The sequence below is a fragment of the Asterias amurensis genome, chromosome 14 (assembly GCF_032118995.1).
Source record: "Asterias amurensis chromosome 14, ASM3211899v1".
Taxonomy (NCBI): Eukaryota; Metazoa; Echinodermata; class Asteroidea; order Forcipulatida; family Asteriidae; genus Asterias; species Asterias amurensis.
Genome location: NC_092661.1, coordinates 11441400 through 11461804, shown reverse-complemented (window position 1 = coordinate 11461804; position 20405 = coordinate 11441400). Strand labels below are relative to the sequence as shown.

General features: G+C 42.0%; 2 protein-coding genes across 6 annotated transcripts in view; one reads left to right on the top strand and one right to left on the bottom strand.

Annotated features, from left to right (window-relative positions):
- LOC139946948 (cation-independent mannose-6-phosphate receptor-like) overlaps positions 1-7902 on the bottom strand; it is a 53668-nt gene extending 45766 nt beyond the window's left edge. The window contains exons 1-5 of the mRNA XM_071944736.1: positions 7756-7902; positions 5009-5330; positions 3833-4061; positions 2415-2659; positions 957-1113 (exon numbers count right to left, since the gene is read on the bottom strand). Coding sequence (XP_071800837.1) covers positions 957-1113; positions 2415-2659; positions 3833-4061; positions 5009-5330; positions 7756-7886 — 1084 coding nt within the window. The 5' untranslated portion in view covers positions 7887-7902. The remainder of the gene's footprint in view (positions 1-956; positions 1114-2414; positions 2660-3832; positions 4062-5008; positions 5331-7755) is intronic.
- Positions 7903-8944: 1042 nt separating this feature from the next.
- Positions 8945-20405, top strand: part of LOC139946827 (adenylate kinase 9-like) — a 45711-nt gene continuing 34250 nt past the window's right edge. For 3 of the 5 annotated variants that reach the window (XM_071944544.1, XM_071944541.1, XM_071944540.1), the window contains exons 1-10: positions 8945-8997; positions 9815-10063; positions 10719-10989; positions 12005-12117; positions 13024-13305; positions 14059-14187; positions 14816-15132; positions 15580-15760; positions 17004-17136; positions 18365-18403. In XM_071944544.1, the coding sequence (XP_071800645.1) occupies positions 8983-8997; positions 9815-10063; positions 10719-10989; positions 12005-12117; positions 13024-13305; positions 14059-14187; positions 14816-15132; positions 15580-15760; positions 17004-17136; positions 18365-18403 (1729 nt within the window). In that variant the 5' untranslated portion in view covers positions 8945-8982. The remainder of the gene's footprint in view (positions 8998-9814; positions 10064-10718; positions 10990-12004; positions 12118-13023; positions 13306-14058; positions 14188-14815; positions 15133-15579; positions 15761-17003; positions 17137-18364; positions 18404-20405) is intronic. The other 2 variants (XM_071944543.1, XM_071944542.1) reach the window with 1 other exon arrangement.

Below are 20405 nucleotides of genomic sequence, written 5' to 3'. Positions count from 1 at the left end.
TGTATATTAGCAGAGTTCTTGTTTTTCTCGCCAGAAGTGTCATCACAAGCCTATTTGAGATATGGCGGACAGAATGCTACAACACTATTAGGTGTGGGTAAATTTTCCAGTGTACACCCAAACCAAACGGTGCACTCCTATAGTGTCCGCCATAACTCAAAAAGGCTACATGCGGACGTGGCGCACTAGAAATGTTCAACATTATTATTATTATAATTACTGTAAGGATGTATTCCCACTATTTTATCTCTAGAGTACCCATTCCCAAAATAGTTGGTTACACTTCAACAGGTGGCCCATATCCTCTGCCAGCCCATGTCCAGTATTAGCCCCCCCCCCTCACATTCCTGACCACCCACCCTTAACCCCCCCCCCCCCCCCCCCCCCCCCGTTGACCATTACATCATCTCACTTCTAGGTATTGATGTCATCAATCTTATATTATTTCAGTGTGACATCATTTCTAAATTAAGAGTTCCCCCACCACCAAAATCCTATATAACCTCTGCCCAACTTTCACTCTGGGCCTCGACTACTCCTTCAACTTTCTCTTAACAAGAAACTCGCCTCTCCTTAACCTACGAGCTAGGTCCAGCACCTCTGTAACAATAGACTGATCCATTACGCCCCGCCTCCTTACCAGTTGACCAATCACAGCCGCGAAACCCGATCACCGTTAGTGCAAAGATCACCAAACGGTTCAAATGGTGATCAGATTTCGCGGTTGTGATTGGTCAACTGGTAAGGAGGCGAGGCGTAATGAATCGGTGTATTGTACTGCTATAAGTCAACTTGAAAATAAACCAAGACAAGACCCAGACAATTGTCTCAAGTGTTTTCTTCAGTCGATTTCCACACACCTCTATAACTCCAGTCCGCTCGCATCACACGTTTCTTCTTCTTCTATTAACCAGAGTCTTGTCATAATCACATATTAAATCTCTGCGTTACATTACCTTTAGTAAGCACACTCAAATCGAGGTCTATGCCGTGTATATCCTTGCTGAATTTGCAGTCACTCGTGGTCAACATGTCCGCCTCGCAGGCGTACTCCGTGATCCACTCCACCTCATAGTTACAATTGATGCTCGAGATCAGCTTGGGATTCTGATTCTGAAATGACGATTCCGAGAAGAATATAACATAAACTGGTTTTTTAAAGCCATTGGACCCTTTCGGTAAGCAGTATTGTCGAAGGCCCTCACTTCATGTATCACAACTTATATATAAAATAACAAACCTGTGAAAATTTAAGCTCAATCGGTCATCAGAGTCGGGAGAAAATAACGGGGAAACCCACCCTTGTATCTGCACGTTTCGCCGTGTCATGACATGTGTTAAAAATAAATCCGTAATTCTCGCTATCGAGAATTGATATTGTTCTACTGTTTTCTCAAAAAGTAAAGCATTTCATGGAATAGTATTTCAATAGTATTTCAAGAGAAGTCTTTCACCACTACCTTCTGTAAACCCTGCAAGTTATTTGTACATCTGTGAACTTTTTTGTTTCTGTACTGAAAGGGTCCAATGGTTTTAAACGACGAGTGAACACTATACAACTGTTGCACGCTGTGACGGGATCCATGGCGTTTTGTACACCTGAGGGGGCAAATGACACCGGAGGTGAAGCTGAGGGTGCCATTTACCACCGAGGGTGGACAAATGGCATGGACCCCAGTCACAGCGTGCAACAATTATTTTGTTATACCTTGTTAACATTGTTATTCCTCTTCTCGGAGTTCTGTTGTCATCTTCAAACATTATTACGACAGAGTATGCATAGTTTTATATTATAAGCAGACGAACAGTTCAAATAGGAAATAATTATTCACCGTTACCTCAAACCTGTGGGTGTTTCGTACACAGTGCTGGAAATCAACCAACGTTGGAAATGATCGAGGTGATGTTGCACGATGTGCATCTATTTTCATGTTACCCGACCCCCCGGGCCATGTAACATGCGTCTTTGTGTTATATCACGTGATTGGTTCTCGACCAATAAAACGTCACAATTTGTTACCAAGGTTTAACAAACAAATTTTGAATGGTGGTTTTTGTTAACGAGTTCCAGGCAAAATAGATGCCAAATTTGCATTGGGATAAAGAATATTAATTTGCGTTTGTTTTCACCCTTACATTGAAGTTTGTTACATGTGTAGCACTGTATACTCAGTATTTTCCTGAGTCCTGTGAAAAAAAAAATCACAGGCATATTACTCGAGTGGGATGTGAACCCACGATCCTTGCAATTCTAGAGCAGTGTCTCTTACCAACTAGACCACCGAGATTGCCCAATGTCAATATTGATGGGAACGTCGAGGACCGTGCAATGAGAGACAACATTGAAAGAGGGGGGCATGGGGGCCTTGGTGCTTGGGCCCGACGAAATATGACCGGGATTGTAGTTGCCTTACCCCTTCATTCCTTCCCCCTTCCCTAGGGCATTCGAAGAGGATAGTGACTTGAGGAAGGCTACGGCAGCCGCTCGGCCTAGTCTTGGAGGTGTACGTCAGCTGCAGACGGTTATTGTTCACCCACTGCAGTTCATGATCAGGCTGGCCGACATCTTTAGGGACGGAGGTGACGGTGCCGTCCGCTTGGGTTGTGTTGGTGATGGTACAGCCGGCACTGCCGGAGAGACAACTGGCAGTGGGGCCAACTTTGTACAAACAAACACACAAAAGCCATTAATACTCCAATCATGCTTATGAAGCGTGTCGTAGCCGAGCAATCAAGCACGACGGACTCAAGCTCTGGAATTTCTGAACGGCAGAGTTTGGTAAGCAGAATTTTGCTGTGCTTAGCTACTTTTGTGTGATAGATGTTAAATTTGCATCATATAACCTTACAAAAAAGTCCTATCTATAGACGAAATACCTATAGAATCCTATAGGATTCCTATAGAATTCCTAAAGATTTTTCGTCACTTCTTTGATTCCTATAAGATTCTTATAGGTTTTTTTTATAAGGGAATGAATACTCATTTTGGTTTTACCCATATACACTGATGTGTGTCAGCACTGCATACTCAGTACTTTCCAGAACTCTGTTAAAAAAATCACAGGCATATTACTCGGGTGGGGTTCGAGCCCTCGACCGTTACAATTCTAGAGCAGTGTCTTACCAACTAGACGACACAAAAAACAATCAAAATTTAGTAAAGAAGTTACTCAAATCATGTTTGTGAAGCAGGTCGTGGAATAGACCGATCAATTAAACTCCGCCCCATTGCGTATTGACCAATCACAATGTAACGAAGGTCCGACAAATAAAGTCCGACATGCGTGCGCGTATGTTTGGCGCGCGCGCGGCAGTTGTGCAGAAAGGCATTGTAAGCAGCTGAAATTTGACACCTGTGGGATAACATTTCAGCTGCATTTTAAGCACAAAAAGTAGCTACACCCAACAAAATCATGCTGACATGTACATGTACTAGAAAAAGATTACAATCCGAAATACCATGTCACATGTACCATGTTTACTGGTATCCTGGGCCCAATTTCATAGAGCTGCTAAGCACAAAAATTTGCTTAGCATGAAATTTCTTTCTTGGTAAAAACAAGATTACCAACAAAATTTGTATTTGTTGCATATTGCCCGTTAGTGGTATTCAGCTGTTGTTTGCTTATCCTGAAAATCATGTGGAAATTTGGTTGGTAATCCTGTTTTTATCGAGGCAAAAATTCCATGCTAAGCAAATTTTTGTGCTTAGCAGCTCTATGAAATTGGGCCCTGGGTATTTTTGCTTAGCAGAAAAATGTTAAGCACCATTGTCTGCTTTAGAAATTTGGCTCCGACAAATCTCTGAAATATTTGAAATCAAATAACATACATGGAGTAATATCCCTGCACACGTTGATGTACAACTCAGCGTCAATGTGGGAGTCGACCTTATACCCCCCTCTCTCTTTGATGAGCGGTGACAGGTCACGCTTCTTGTAGTTGTTATCGTAGAGTGAACATCGCACCTCATTCACAGCGGGAGAACTTTTGCACGCCACTGTGCTGTGCCATTCAAAGAAGTACGTGCAGTTGGATTGCCCGATGAAAATCGGAGAGCCCTACAAACACAACGGGAAATAAATGATTCATTCAATAATAATAACAAATTCTTATATAGCGCATTTCACAATAAACTGTATCAATGCGCTTTACATTAGTCCCCTGGTCATTGGGCCAATAAACATCCCTTTAATCTTTCTCAGCTCCCATTAGGGAGTATACAGCCCCGAGCTGCCGTGGCGATCCGAAAGCTTTTCATTCACAATATCAACCTCTACCTTCGCAGGTACCCATTTATACACCTGGGTGAAGAGAAGCAATTATAGTAAAGTATCTTGATCAAGGACACAACTGCACGACCGGGATTCGAACCCACACTCCGGTGACTTAGCACTAGAACTTGAATTCGATGCTCTTAACCACTCAGCCGCGACACTCTACCACTCGGTCGCAACAGTCAATCTGACTGGTTGTCAAGTAACATCTCAACGAAATACCCAGTACAAATTTTGAATGAAAGCGTACATGACACAACTGGTTATTTGAAGAAACACCACTAAAAACACAATTCACAATTCAACCTTTCTGCAAATGCAAATGTGATGCGTAGTGTTGAAATAAAAAATATCGCAACGAAAATATGGAAGAGTTGTCCTGTGCTCTACTCATGTGAAACATTTGCAGCGAAAACAGAGCTGTGATGTAAAATTTGCTTTGTATGAAACATTGACAGGATGTATAAACCGAGTTTGATACGCCTCTCTTAATATTTACGCACGACGTCATAATTCTTACCCCAAAATTAGGCGCACGTCCGCAGTCAGTGGCATGAATATTAAGAGAGGTGTATTGAATACATATTGCATGACAGCCTAGGGTAAACAGTTGTTATAGTGTTCATGTGGAAGAGGTTGTCAATGATCTCAAATTTAAACTCTTCATACTCTGAACTCAAGAAAAACCTAAAAACCTAAACAATCGTTTAGCAGTAAACACCTCTACTCACAAGCGTTTTGTCGCATTTGAATTCGATAGTCGTCTGCCACATTTCCGGCACAGCTGTTGACTCCGAAGCCACACTGGAGCACACACCCCCTCTGTAATCCAGACGGAAACCTCCGCCCCCCTCATTAGCGGTGGCGGTAATCGTGCCATTGTGAGTTCCGACGTTGGTGTAGATGTTCTCCTGTTTGAGACAGATGGAGCTTGTGTCACTGGAGCATTGAGTCGCGGCCACGGTCCCTCGGACATTGTTACACAAGTTCATGTAGAATGTGGACATCGAAGATGACGACCCTAACTTGTCTGTCTTGAAGACCCATGTGTTCCTTCAATGAGAGAAAGATAATATTGTTTCCATAAAAGATATGTTTTCCATAAAAGATTTCTTTGATGTAAATAGATGCAACCACTGAGGAAGTTTTCAACAGAACAAAGGCGGGATGCATACCTGCCAACATTGAAACCTCAAAAATAGGAACACCAGTTTTCTTACATCACAGATAGTGACGCAAGGAGTTGTGCAAGCATGTTTACAAACGATTAGTATTTTAGACAATGAAACAAATCACTGTTCACCAAGAAAATCTCTACTGTCACAAGCAAATGGCTACCTCTTTTGACAGCACTATTTTATCTTGTTCATTGCTGTCTCTTGTTCTAATTTTCGCGGCATGTACATGTACACATGTACATGTACATTAGTCTAAAAATATCTGGACACTTCCAATTAAATTTGAACAGTGGGCAGGTATGAGGTCAAAAAACTTGTCTTCTTCTCAATCATTTTCTTAAACCTTACTGATCACTAAAGAAAGAAAAAAGTCTTCAATCAATGCATAATGTACTTCCATTAACTTAGCAAGTGTCAAACATGGTCAATAACTAATAGATTGTTCAATTGGTGCATTCGCCCCCAAGGCGTAGTGCAGGTTTCACATTCTAACTATATTCTGCGCATTTGCGCATTACGATCACTCCCATACACATATCTTGTATACATGTTTAGTACTGAACAGCCTATTCAAACACTTTTCCTAAATCCAACTTCACATAAATGCTTTTCCACATCCATTGTGCTTTTTTTTAAATCGTGGCGTCATATTTTGATTGAAGATAAACTTGTTAATATTCGATTGCTCATGGAACAATGAAAAGCATTTTCAAGCATGACAAGGCACTCTTTCAGTTTCAATGACAAAGCCATCTTCACAACCAAGGCTTTGGTTCTTTTAAAACCTCTCCTCCATGGTCAAACACTGTCCCCCTGTTTGGGGGCCGGGGGCGGGGGGGGGGGGGGGGGGGGGGGGGGGGGGTGAGGGTTTGGGGTAGGGATAGGGTTAGAATATAGGGGTAGGGCTAGGGTTAGAGGTAGGGTGGGAGTAGGGGTAGGGGTAGGGATAGGGGTCGGGTGAGGGATAGGGTTAGGGTTAGGGTTAGGATTGACATTTGCGGGTGGGTGAAGGTTGGGGTTGGGTTAGGGTAAAAAACATTCCCCCTCCCCCTTTCACCTTGGATGAACCCAACCACGAAAGCACGGAATTGGGCATCGTACTTCCTGAAGCATATATGCCTCCAACTGCCGAGCCGCGGCTGAGTTGGACTAAACAATTCTGTGAAAGGGGTGTTACAAGGCAGTGCGTGTGCGCTATTTGCGTGAACGGCGGGCATTTTAAATGAAAACACTTCGTTTGAACGACAACACATTTCACTTATAATTGCCTAATTTCAACTTCAAATAACGAAATCCATTGGCATTAGTTTTAATTATGAAACAAAATGGTGTATTCTGCCACCACTTTTGTGGCTCCCTACCACGGAGGCACGGGTGGCAGGACACTTTGTTGGTGTCAGGACACTTCGCACCTTTGCCACTTCATACCCTGGACACTTCGTACCTTTTCAAGGTACGAAGTGACTTTGGACACTTCGTACCTTGGACACTTCGTACCTTCTTACTAGTACCTTCTTACGACACACTTCCTACCTTCGTACTAAATCGGGATTTCAGCATCGTTTATGATGATTTTGTGCTTTGTGATCGGATGATTATGAAATAAAAGCAAATCAAACCAATTTTTACTATTTTGTTGGGACCAAGGAGCCATTTTGACGATTGTGTGATTGTTTGACTTTAAAATATTTGCAAAAAATATTGGCGGAAGATGTTGTCCTTGGCAGTAATTAACTTATACAAAATATTAATTTCACATTAAAAATGACATTCACATATTCAAACAAAAATAACAATTCACTAAGTATTATTAACTTTTATTTTAATGAACATTAAACTATTGATGAATCCACATTTTAATGAAGGTACGAAGTGACTCAGCTGATGGTCACTTCGTACCCTGCCCACAGTACGAAGTGTCCCGGAGGGAGGTATGAAGTGGCAAAGGTACGAAGTGTCCGACATCCGAGGCAAGCAGTAAACAAAGGAAATAAAGTCTGAATCATGAATCATAACAGCAAGGGTCCTGAATGTTATAATATAAGTGATCCCTTCAAAATAGTCTATTTTATAATGTCTTCCAATATCCCATCCAGAGGAGTATAGTCTTACTTGCTCAGCACTGGCACAACATAGGCTACTTCTAGAAACTATAAGCCTCCCAAGTTTCTAGAAGTAAACATAGGCTAACCTGCAAATTTCTTTATTTTAGTTTGTATGTGGTGGTGGTACGAACGAACAAAAATGACACTCCTGTTTTTGCAGCAACAACGGTGAAGGAAAAGAGTTACAAATCTCACCATTTTTGAATTGGAGTCAAATCAAACGCCCCATCATTGACACTACAAGCTTCAACTTCCGATCGTCCACCTAAGAGAGAAAACACAAACAGATATGACAAGATAAACCATTTCTTGCCGTCGTTTTTCATTATTTCTTCCGCCACGAAAAACGCCATGTTGTTAAATGGCCCATCAGTCGAGGGGTCAAAGGGTGTGAGAATATATCAGACGGCTGTTTTATGTTGAGCACAATCTCAACACTGTACAATCTATATTGTAGGTTATCAACATAAAACAGTTAAGATTAACAAAGCTTCACGCATAAGAGTCATGTGACATTACTAAGCATGTGCTCTCAATGCATAATGGTTAAGTCACGTGAATACATCAATAATAATGAATTGCAAAAGCTAAATTATTATGAAATTTCAGAGGCCCATTCATTGGTGGCAGGCCAGTTATTTGTTGGGGGCACGGGGTTAAAAATTCGGCAAAGCGGGGCCGCCATTTGGGAATTCAAATCTGTCTGCCGGCAGGTTGGCCCATCCCCATCCTCGATACCGAGCACTTCTTGGGCCAAGACAAGCGGAGATCCTGTCCATGATTCAAAAGATCAGAAGGAGTTTGTACACAGTTCGCCATATATTTGGGGACACAATTTGTGGCATTTTCATTGACCACCATCTTTTGATGACAATAATATCTGGAAAAGTCACCACATATACGATGGGCACGACTCTTTAAAAGTTAAAACTGTGAAACTCTACAAAAAGACAATAACCTGGGTCACCTATGGATTATTTTCGACGGCTTGAATTTATTTTATAGCCCGAAGAGGCTTTATCTTGGAAGGCCATTTAAAAGCGATTACGTGCCCACAACTATGAGGGACACTGGACAAAATGGGCGACTACTCTGTTCAAATGGTAAACATGATGTAAAAAGCCCATAGTTTACATTCAGTCGGCTCAACCATTTCTACCTCCATGGCTCAACAGGCTCCTGCCAAGTTTGTTTTTTCGTATAGCCACTTTGTGCCATCTTTATACGTGAAATTAATCTTGGTGGAAGACCTTCTCATGTTGATTTCTCACAATTTTCCCCACGAGAGGGCGCTATCATCCACGTACCGAGTATTTGCGATTAGGTCTATGACATGTTGCGGCCACCGTAGATTCTGGATGCCGAGTCAGATCTCGAGAAACCACGCGTTGAAACGCGAGATCGCCATGGTGATCAAACAACATGGCGGAGAATGAGGTGAGTGTTGTGATATACGAAATTGGGAATGAAACGCTAGTTTTATGTGAAATTTCACTTGAGCTGTATGTTTCAATGGTGCCATTAAAGTGTCAATTAAAAAAAGAACTAGTATTACAGCTTTAAATGGAATTAAACATAATATAAAACCTCAAATAAGTCTCGAAAACATAGTCAGTTTTTCAACTTTTGAAGTTTTGAAGTTTATTTTGTGCACAAGTGAATGGGGTGGAAACGCCTGTCACTGTCAGTTCGATTGTCAGCTCGCTCCTCTAAAAAAAGTCTTTTAGTTTAAAAACTAAGTCTTAGAACTAATGTTACATTGTCTATTGTACTTGAGTAGGCCTACTACAAACTGCACAATATCCGATCTATAATTTAAATGCCAAATTTGTATTTCCTTTTGAACAGAAAGTTCTGTGCTGAACAAAATTCATATTTATTTTTTGCATTTGAATTGATTGCATGTGCAAGGCCAAGGAAAGTTCAAAATTCCAGATGCAAATTTAAACTTCCGTTTTATTTGCACAAACTCTATAAGTATAAATGACATTGGTATTTTCTTTGAAAATAAAAGTTCTGATTTTTGGTTTGCAATTTAGCTTGCATTGCAAATGCAAGCAAACAAAGACAAAGTTCATTCATCATAAATACCCCTTGCTGTTCGGGCGAAGATTAAGGCCTAAGAATAGATGATGTCTACAAGTTCAAAAGGAATTCTGTAGAGCATGGCTAGGCAATTTTGTCAGTATTTGTAATATTTATAAATTGTAATTGTTTGTTAACTGTTTAAATTTTGCCGTTTTTGCGCGTATAGGAAGAAGCGAATATGATGATGGAGCCGTCGACGCCAAGTGTCACGATCGACCTGGCAGAGACGAGACCAAACACAATGGCAGCATTTCAATCCGTCACCCCTGGTGGCGGGATAACAATGCCGATACCGATGGAAGACAATAATGAACGCCGAGTCGTCAGTGTAGCCAGCATGAGTGAGATAGAAGCAGCCAAATCACTGACGGAGCTACTTCAGCCAATGGATGCTGATCCATTTGATGAAGATCAGGTGGGTCATTAGATTAGTTTTGATAACGTAAGACAGTCGCTGATGGTAAGGTTTGCAGTAACACCATGTAATGATAATTTATAATTTAGTTGGGGTGGTTTTGAAAATAGCCGTTTTTCTCCAAAGACGATTAGTTCAAACTGATCGAAACTTCGAGTTGAAACCAATGGTTCTTTTCAGAACTCAATTAGAGATTATCAATACTTGGTATTATCGCCAACCTTACTATATCGTATTTCCATCATGCAAAGTTTCAAATCCAACTTAGTCGTCGACTTGTTAGCATGATATGAAAAGTAAAATTGCAAATTTATTGCACTTTATTTCAACATTTCATGTTTTATGAGAGATCACCTACATGTAACATCAGAAGGCCCAGACAACCACTTCAATGTGAGACCTACACTTGATGGATTTTGGCTACTGACCCAAATCAAATGCCAGCATGTTGCTACCTGCTCCTGGGGCGGAAACAGGGTTATCCTAGTCACAGTCCAGAATTATGTAGGCATGGATATTATCAACTAGGAGTCTGGTTGGTAGAGCAGAATTCACTACCTTCCCAATTTGTTTATGACGCAATTATGCTAGTTTTATCTCTTCAAAAAGAGTTTGGTTTTGACCAATTGTCTTCCATTCGGTGACCCACCCACAGGCTGAGCTACGGTTCCTGCACTCCAAACCGACCTGCTTCATCGTGCTGGGAAAACCAGGCTCAGGCAAGACGACCCTCGCCAAGCGTCTGGCGCTAACGTGGCGCTGCGAGCTCGTCCACGCCACCGACCTCATCCTGCAGCACATTGACCTCCAGACAGAGACAGGCAAACGTCTTCAGGACATCCTGCTGCGTGGGGGCGCTATTCCCGAGGAGATGACAGCGAGACTGATCGAAGAGAAGATCAATTCTCCAGAGGTGACCCATCATGGTGAGTAAACTCTTAGGTTAGGCCTGACAAAACAAATGGTTTTGTTTCCTGTAATGTACTGCGAGAAAGGCGGGTTGGTAGGTAGAAACAATTTTATTTCAGGAAATACTTCAACATGATTTGACATTCAGGGGGAAATAAAAAAATAATAAAAAGAAATATTTAAAAGGACAAGTTGACAACTGGTACAGATTGTTTGTTTAATGTTATCAATCAAAAGGAGTAGGCCTATTGAATGAAGATAGGATAGTGCACGAGGGGTTGAACAAAGAAAAATTGCCAAGAGCAGGATTTGAACCAACGACCTCCAGATTTTCTGCCTACAGCGCTCTACCAACTGAGCTATCCATCCCTATGTTGGCCATCTTCCTAAAATGTCAATATCTTTGTCAACATAATTAAAATTTACCCAGTCAGTTTTCCTCGTGGTTGATCATAGGAAATACTTTTACAAGTACACATCTACATGTAGCACACAAGGTAATCCCCCCTGCTGCTTCCTAGGTTGTATTATCAGGCATGTGAGACTTCCTCTTTTCAGCTGATTTCCTCTTTTTGGGTTTTGATTTTCCTCTTTTTTCCTTAACTTACTGTGTACAAAAGTATAGGAAAATTGTCTTTTCCTCTTTTTTGCTTGCCTGGTTTTCTCTTTTCCTCTTTTTTTCATGGCTAGTTACTCACATGCCTGTTATTATAAACTCGGATGTGATCCCGGGCTGCAGGGCAGTTACATGTATGAATAGCTTCTGACTGGCACCCCTGAACGAAGATATTTGAGAAATAGGGACACCACCAATACTATGGCTAGATAGCTCAGTTTGTAGAGAGCTGGCACATTAATCTTGGGTTACAGGTTCAATTAATGATCTTGTCAACTTTTCACGCATCGGTGTAAAGGAAAGACCTGCCAAAATATCATTCTTTATCCTGAATCAATTATTAGATCTATTAAGTGTGTGAGGTTTTTTGTTCCTTCTTTTCTGCAATTATTACATGCTTTTTATTTGATGTTTAGGTTATGTACTAGATGGCTTTCCCTCCTTGAGCGAAGACTACATGAAGGTCACGGATCAGCTCGAGCTCGTTCAAAACTGGACACTGAAACCAGATTTCATCATCAACCTCAGGGTAAGACAGGTGTTAGCTTTATATGTTATGTTTGTCTAATTTAACTGCCAATCTCCAGAACCATGAAAGCCATGTGAAGTGATGCGAGGTCAAAGGTGATTATGTACCTGAGCTCAACAGCAGATCTCTGGCATAAATCACAAGCCACGAAGTGTGACATCAGATGTTCAGGCTACTCAAATAGTAGCCAAGCACAAGTTATGCTCACCATAATATGGTTACCAGCAAAACTGCCATTTCTCATGTACATTGTTTGTACCATCTGTGATTTTTTTGCTTGGCAACAAAGTTTTAAGTTGTATATTCTTCTTGAGCAGCTCTGTGAATTTTTCATGTTTTCACCCCACAAATGATTTTAAGCTACCTACCCACTCACTTTTAAAAGCTTACGGTTTATTACTTTAACTATAAAACCTACTAAATACCTATCTTCAGCTTCAAAAAGTTTCTCCACCTTACTTTTGAGTTTGTCAATGGGTGCGTTCGATTAGCTTCCCCATGGCGACCCGCGTGCTCATTAGGGTAAGCCCCTGACAAGCGCTAATCGAACCATCACACTCACCCTCTCGTGGTGACATCATGCACCCTATGAGGAAATTGTAAATTTCTACTGGATCATTTCAAGGGCACCAAGGCAATGACCAGGGGCATGAAGGCAATTGCCCTTATTGCCTCCATGAAGTATCAGACCTGCCGTTCCACAAGCAGGGCACTTGGGGCTGACGCGGGTGAGCCCCTGGAATGACGTCAAAGCTATTCGAATGTACCGGGGGCAGGCCAGGGTCGACCCAGGGAAGCTAATCGAACGCACCCAATGAAAGACTAAGGATTAATTCCAAACAGGAAAAATTGTGAGAGGTTTTAAGGCCCTTTTCATGATTATTTCTTCATTTTTGTTCTAACCAGATGCCAGACAGAGATCTTGAGGATCGGCGTGTCGGTCAGAGGGTTGACCCCGCCACCAACATACTGTACACAATGGACGTATGGAATCCAGATAGACCAGAGGCCAAGCCCAACCAGGACGGCGAGGGGGAGGAGGAAGAAGAAGAAGAAGAGGAGGAAGAGGCGGAGGAAGGCTTGGGAGAGGAGGAGGTGAATAAGAGAAGGATGAGGAGGGATGGAATGGGAAGAAGGGGAGGGAGAAAGGGGAAGAAGGGATGGAAGGATAGTGTAGGGGAGGAGGAGGTGAGCAGGGAGCTACTTAACACCTCTCTCGAAGAACCCTTGGCCCCCCTTTTTTCCCAACAAACAATTAGACCTAACAAATAATTAGACCCATAAAATGAATGGTTTGATACAACAAATAGCCCCTCCCCCCTCAACAAAGAAACCTCCCCCCCCCCCCTTTAGAAAAAACTTGTTATCTGACACCTGATGACGTTTTGACATCATGAAAACTGTTCTGTCCTTTCATTAAGGTTCATTTGTCTGTTGAGTGTAAAGGTTCCATTCGTTTTACAATCTGGAGTCAATTGATGGAGAAGAGGAAGGGGAAAACAACAAAGCAATAAGAAATAATTTAATAATAATTTATTTTTTATATAGCGTCTTACATAAAAAAAAATCTCAAAACGCTGGACAGTATTTTTACATATAAACATTTAGCTATTAAAAAGAGTAAGCAAAATACAGCAAAATTACATTGGTTTGAGGGGTTCGTGCTCAAATTGCAGGAACACCTTAAAGTTAAATGTCTCTGAACCCCTCTACATGCCTCCTGTTATGCAACTGCTTCTTAAGTAGGGGACTATAGGCAGACGGCAGGGCCCGGTATCATGGCTCTGCTCACCGTAAGCAAAGAATCTGCGTTCACGAAAGCATGGAGTTTATGATGAAACATTTACATTAAACTTATTTCAACATTGAGTTTTAAAAACAAAAGTGTTTACAGAATTTCTTACAGTTATTGTATTTTTGGGATTGTTTTGTTTTTGTCAGGAGGAAGAGCCGAGAGAAGAATTAAGTTTTGAGATCACAGAACGGCTTGTACGGAGACCAGAGGATATGCTACAACATGCACAAGACAACATCGTAGCTTATAAAGACAAAATGCTGCGGATGTTTGAGGTAGGCCTGCTTTCTTTTTTTCTTTTCTTTTTAACTATGCCTTCTTCAAGTTTTTGTTATGTAAATGTTTCAGGTTTTACCACTTCAAGTGGTGTTATGTGTATGTCCGCGAAATTTGTCTAAAACTTGTTTACAGTAAATAGTTTTGGTTGCCCAGAACAACTTTTATGCCACCCCCTTTTGTAGGGCGACAGACATTTCATGGTGTATTGTGTATGCACCTATAGTGCTATGTCTTCTTCAAAGAGGGACAGATGGTTTGTCATCTATAATCTAGTCCAGTGCTTGGACTATAATCAAGTTCATCTATTAAATCGTTGTGGTACCCGCTGCTTAAGTATAGGATTCATACTGCCTCTAGCTACCGGCGAATCTTGGTGGTCTAGTTGGTAAGACACTGCTCTAGAATACCAACGTTGTGGGTTTGAATCCCACCCGAGTAATATGCCTGTGATTTTCTTACACAGAGCTTCGGAAAGTACTGAGTATACAGTGCTAACACACTTCGGTGCTACGGGTAAAACCAAAGTTAATATTCTTTATCCCCCGATGCAAAAGTCCATCTGTTAAGTCCAGTGCTGTTAGAATGTTGAGTTTTGAACCTCTCTGTTCGTGGTTCTTCATGCAGGATTACATAGCAGACCACGACCAGCAATACCTGATCGAGATGGACGCCAACAAGCTCTCCACAAACCTCTTCAAGGAGCTGATGATGAAGCTCAACACGTACGTCCTACGCCGCGCCGCGGTCCCCATTCGCCTTCAGAACCAAGACGAGGAGGACATACCCGAAGACATCGAGACTGAGGAGCTGATGCGCACCCTCGGGGGCACCAACGTGGTGGCGCCTAGGTACCGGTGGAGGCGGAGCCGTTGGGCTAGGATGTGCCCCGTGGAGCTACAGAGAGGCAACGTGGTGCCGGGCAAACCGGAGTTTGCTGTGGGGTAAGTCAGTTGCTGTCAGATCGTAGAGAATTATGTCGTTACCCAGCCACTGGTTTGAACTACTGTGTTTAATTTATTAAGCGCTATATATGTGTTGCCAGTCCGTTGTTTTAAACTATGTATCCGTTTTAATTAGTAATTATTCTGTATAACCCAGCAAAACTTTTTAAGAGGGACTCAAAGGTCAAGTTAAGTTTTGTGATGCACTCATTTTCAAATAGAAAGCGGCTAAAAAATCACCTGAAAGTTGTAAAATGTCTATGTCTGTTATACCTTTCAAGTGCAATTTTTGTAAAAATACAAAACTGTTTGATGTTGTCATATTTTAAATTAATAGTTAGATTTTTCAGTTCATTCCTAAATTGTGATGATAGTCAATCACAATCGCATTACATTTGTGGCTCAGTACAGTGATACATAATTTGTGATGCTTTTGTTTGTTTTCAGGTTCCTTGACAAAATCTACGTCATGTCTGGCCCGGAAGCGATGGAGAAATTCCTGAAGAATCCCAGACCCTACTTGGTCAGCCCTCAACCCAGGCCTCCGTGTAAGCTGTGCGTGGTGGGTCCACCGCTCTCAGGAAAGACCACCATGTGTCATCTACTGGCGTCAAAGTTTAACTCCAAGGTAAGTTAGTTGGATTTTTTGTAAGAAGTATATTGTTATTTTCTATTTTATTTCTAATTTGTTGGTATATTTGTAAAGCGCCATGAGTACAGCAGATTTCCCCTATAGAAATAAAGATTATTGTTATTATTTTATTTTATCTTATTTGTTTAATTTATTTATTTATTTATTTCCAGGCAAACAGTACATACAAAGAATAGGCAATACAAAATAAGACTACACAGAGAACAAGCCTGCGGATAACCAAAAAGCAAAAATAATCACTATCTAAAGACAATCCAGACAATAAAAATAACAACTGCACAAAAGGGTACAAAGACAAAAACGTTCTAAAAATTTGGGAAATAGCACATCAAATACCATATAAAATATATCTGAAAATGCTAAAGAATATCTAAGCATGCTATAGAAAGACAACATCTTCCTTTGTGCCGGCAACTCCTTAAGTCAGGCTATGCCCTGTAGCCTAAGATCTCAAATGCCTTTTCCAGGATCTTTGCTGTTCCCAAAAGCTTTTGGAATGGTGCCAAGCGCTCCTACCACCACGGGTACTACTTTCACATGCACATGCCAAATCTTACGAAGTTCCCTAGCCAGGTCTTGGTACTTTTGGATCTTGTCTCCTTCAAAGCTACCCTTAAAACTCTCGGCACAGCTATGTCAATGAGATGACACATCTTCTTTGTCTTATTAAAGACTACAACATCCGAACGGCTATGTTCTATAACATGATCAGTCTGAATGTTAAAGTCCCAGAGGATCTTTTCCTGGTCGCTCATGCAAGTTTCTCTGGAACATGGTCGTACCATTTTGCAGCCACTTGGACACCAAGTTTTCTACACAGATCCCAGTGTTATTATTACTAAGGGAATAAAAGGGTAGCGACGAGTTCTTTAACAGCCGTTTAAAACAGGCAGGGTCGTTGCCGTGTGATAAAGGCCCGAGCTGAATCGCACGGCAACGATCCTGCAAGGTTTTAAATGGACGTTTAAGAATGAGTCACTACTCTTTTATTCCCATTCATAAATGCCCTTTTGTTAAAAAACGTTAAAAAATACAGTTATAGACACTTTAAAAATTGAAAACTCGAGGTTTGAAGTATATTATGGCGGAAGCCAGCAAGTTATAAACAGCTCCAGCTGGTCATTATCGACCGTTTAAACACCCCCACGTGATGCGCTCTCCACCAGTAGGAGTATCGAAACCTTCTGGGGTATTTATAAATATTATTTATTGCCTGTAGGTGTTGGATCTTGACGAACTAATCAAGACCCGGATGGCAATCCACAAAGCGAAGCAGGTGGAGCTGACTCGACTGGAAGCTCTGGAGTCTGCTATCGCCACGGTCAAGGCTAAACTACGAGAGAAGGAAGAAAGTAAGTCGTGAAACGGCCTCTGTTTTAAACTGGCCTGTTTATTTCTTTGGTCATCTCTTTGGCAAAATTATTTATGCATCTGGGATCAATTCAGTGGGAACTGTCAACAAAGTCTTGCTTGCTTGACCTGCTTGCTTTTTTTTCACTCAACTGTCACCTGGGGCCTGTTGCCACTTACTCCTTGGCTAAAACAGGGGCAACCTCTTTCACAGTCCATAACGAATGTAGGCATGGGTAAAATCCATTCGGAGCCTGGATGGTAGAGCAGAATGCACTACCTTCTTAACTTTCTACGAAGCAATTATGAATGAGTGCCTTGCTCAAGAGCACAAGTGTCATGACAGGTATTTGAACCCATACTCATGCTGCTGACAAGACCAGAGCTTAGGTCCGGTGAAGTAGACATTGCCACATACTCATGGGGCTGGAACAGGGTTACCCCCTTCACGGTCCGTAAGGATGAAGGCATGGGTATCATCTAGTAGGAGCCTGGCTGGTAGAGCAAAATGCCTTCCCAACTTTTTATGAAGCAATTATTTTTAAGTGACTTTTGCTCAAGGGCACGAGTGTTACGAGTGGGATTTGAACCAAGACTCTGACAACACAAGAGCTTGGGTCCACTGAACTAGCCCACTAGACCTTCATCTCGGTGTGGTCCTCTTAATTTCACTCCATTCCAACTCATTCTAACCAAACTGAGGCTGGATGAAATAATAGTCTGGTGCCATGCGCAATGAAGGGTATAGCATTCATTACTGTTATTGGTAACAGGGAACATGACCAAGATGGTGACAGCGTGATAAAGGTCTCTTGGCCATCTCAGCCACTCCTTATACATGTCAAGATATGATACTGATGAGCACAATTATAAAACGCTGCTATCTGTCGAAGATGAACCTTCTATGGTGCTGAGATTTGCTCAAGTTATTTTTGCAAAGTTCAAGTTACAATGCCCTCTCAAATATGTAACTCCAAGTCTGCATTATATAGGCCTGGCTAGAGTTAACAGCAAGCCCTGTGTTTGTACCTACAGTTAAAACAAAATGCAAGACTTTGTGAGACTTGGTGTATTGCTAATTGTGATTAGTCTTTGGTTCTAACTTGGAACCATACTTTTCTGCTTCACTGTTTTAACAAACAGTTTAGTCTCTGCCAGGAGATTAAACTGTGCCTTGTTTACTTGTTTATTAAATTCTGTATTGCTTTTTCTGTAAACAAACGCAAACAGCCGCTTCAGAAGGTGATGGAGATGACTTAGACGAACAAGGTACACGGGTCATGTGACCTACCCCCCCCTATCACCGCACTCACCAGCCCCGCCCCCCTTCCACCAAAACCCCAAGGCGTGTGACAGTAAACTAACATTATTAACTCAACCCTTTTCCACACATCACACAAATTCACTGCTGTATTTAGGCCAAAGTCAGAAGTCTAGCATTATTGTACAGTTTTTGTCGGTGCACAATTTGCATACCGTATAAATTTGTGCGAGTTTGCAATATTTGTTTGTAAATAACTCCACGCATAATAGACCGATCTATTAAGCTCCGCCCCATTGCGTGTTGACCAATCACAACACTGTATGCGCAACCAAAAGTCCGACATGCGTGCGCGTATGCTTGGTGTGCGCGGCAGAGTTGTGCAGAATGGCATTGGAGAGGCTCACGTGTTCTTGCTCACATGTGCGCCGTGGGCGGAGCCTAATGGATCGGTCTATTGTACATGTAGAGTAGAGTAGTGGGAATGGCATTGGAGAGGCTTACGTGTTCTTGCTCACATGTGCGCCGTGGGCGGAGCCTAATGGTTCGGTCTATTGTACATGTAGAGTAGAGTAGTGGGAATGGCATTGGAGAGGCTTACGTGTTCTTGCTCACATGTGCGCCGTGGGCGGAGCCTAATGGATCGGTCTATTGTACATGTAGAGTAGAGTAGTGGGAATGGCATTGGAGAGGCTTACGTGTTCTTGCTCACATGTGCGCCGTGGGCGGAGCCTAATGGATCGGTCTATTGTACATGTAGAGTAGAGTAGTGGGAATGGCATTGGAGAGGCTTACGTGTTCTTGCTCACATGTGCGCCGTGGGCGGAGCCTAATGGATCGGTCTATTGTACATGTAGAGTAGAGTAGTGGGAATGGCATTGGAGAGGCTTACGTGTTCTTGCTCACATGTGCGCTGGGGCGGAGCCTAATGGATCGGTCTATTGTACATGTAGAGTAGAGTAGTGGGAATGGCATTGGAGAGGCTTACGTGTTCTTGCTCACATGTGCGCCGTGGGCGGAGCCTAATGGATCGGTCTATTGTACATGTAGAGTAGAGTAGTGGGAATGGCATTGGAGAGGCTTACGTGTTCTTGCTCACATGTGCGCCGTGGGCGGAGCCTAATGGATCGGTCTATTGTACATGTAGAGTAGAGTAGTGGGAATGGCATTGGAGAGGCTTACGTGTTCTTGCTCACATGTGCGCCGTGGGCGGAGCCTAATGGATCGGTCTATTGTACATGTAGAGTAGAGTAGTGGGAATGGCATTGGAGAGGCTTACGTGTTCTTGCTCACATGTGCGCCGTGGGCGGAGCCTAATGGATCGGTCTATTGTACATGTAGAGTAGAGTAGTGGGAATGGCATTGGAGAGGCTTACGTGTTCTTGCTCACATGTGCGCCGTGGGCGGAGCCTAATGGATCGGTCTATTGTACATGTACATAATTAAGTGAGGCTAATCGTAGTGTCAGTGTTTACTCATATTAAGAAGGAGCAAAATCATAATATCTTCAAGCTGTAACCTTAATAATCCATGCAAATCAATCATTTTGGGCCCGTGTTATTAAACCAATTTAACATTTATACATTTATAAGCATGATGATGGAGCGACATGCTTTACGTCTGCAATCTGTGAGCCCATCTTTCTACCCACTTAAAGAGCAAACAAACAAACAAATCATCCTACGCTACATAAATCTGCAAGCACCCTCAAAAACCCATGCAGATCAATCATTTTGGGCCTTTGTTTTTTAACCAATTTAACATTTATAGGCACAATGATGGAGCGACATGCTTCACGTCTGCAATCTGAAAACCCATCTTTCTACCCAAAGATTTTGTTCCAGGCTGTCTTCAAGCTGATGCATTAACAGTTCTGTAATAAATTCTCCTTCTTCCTAGAATGCACTGTTCCTAGCTAACTACCCTTTGCGTTTTGATGTGATGAAGTGCGGTATACAAAATTGTGAATTTGTTTTTATTATTATTTATCCAAAACAAATTTATATGATT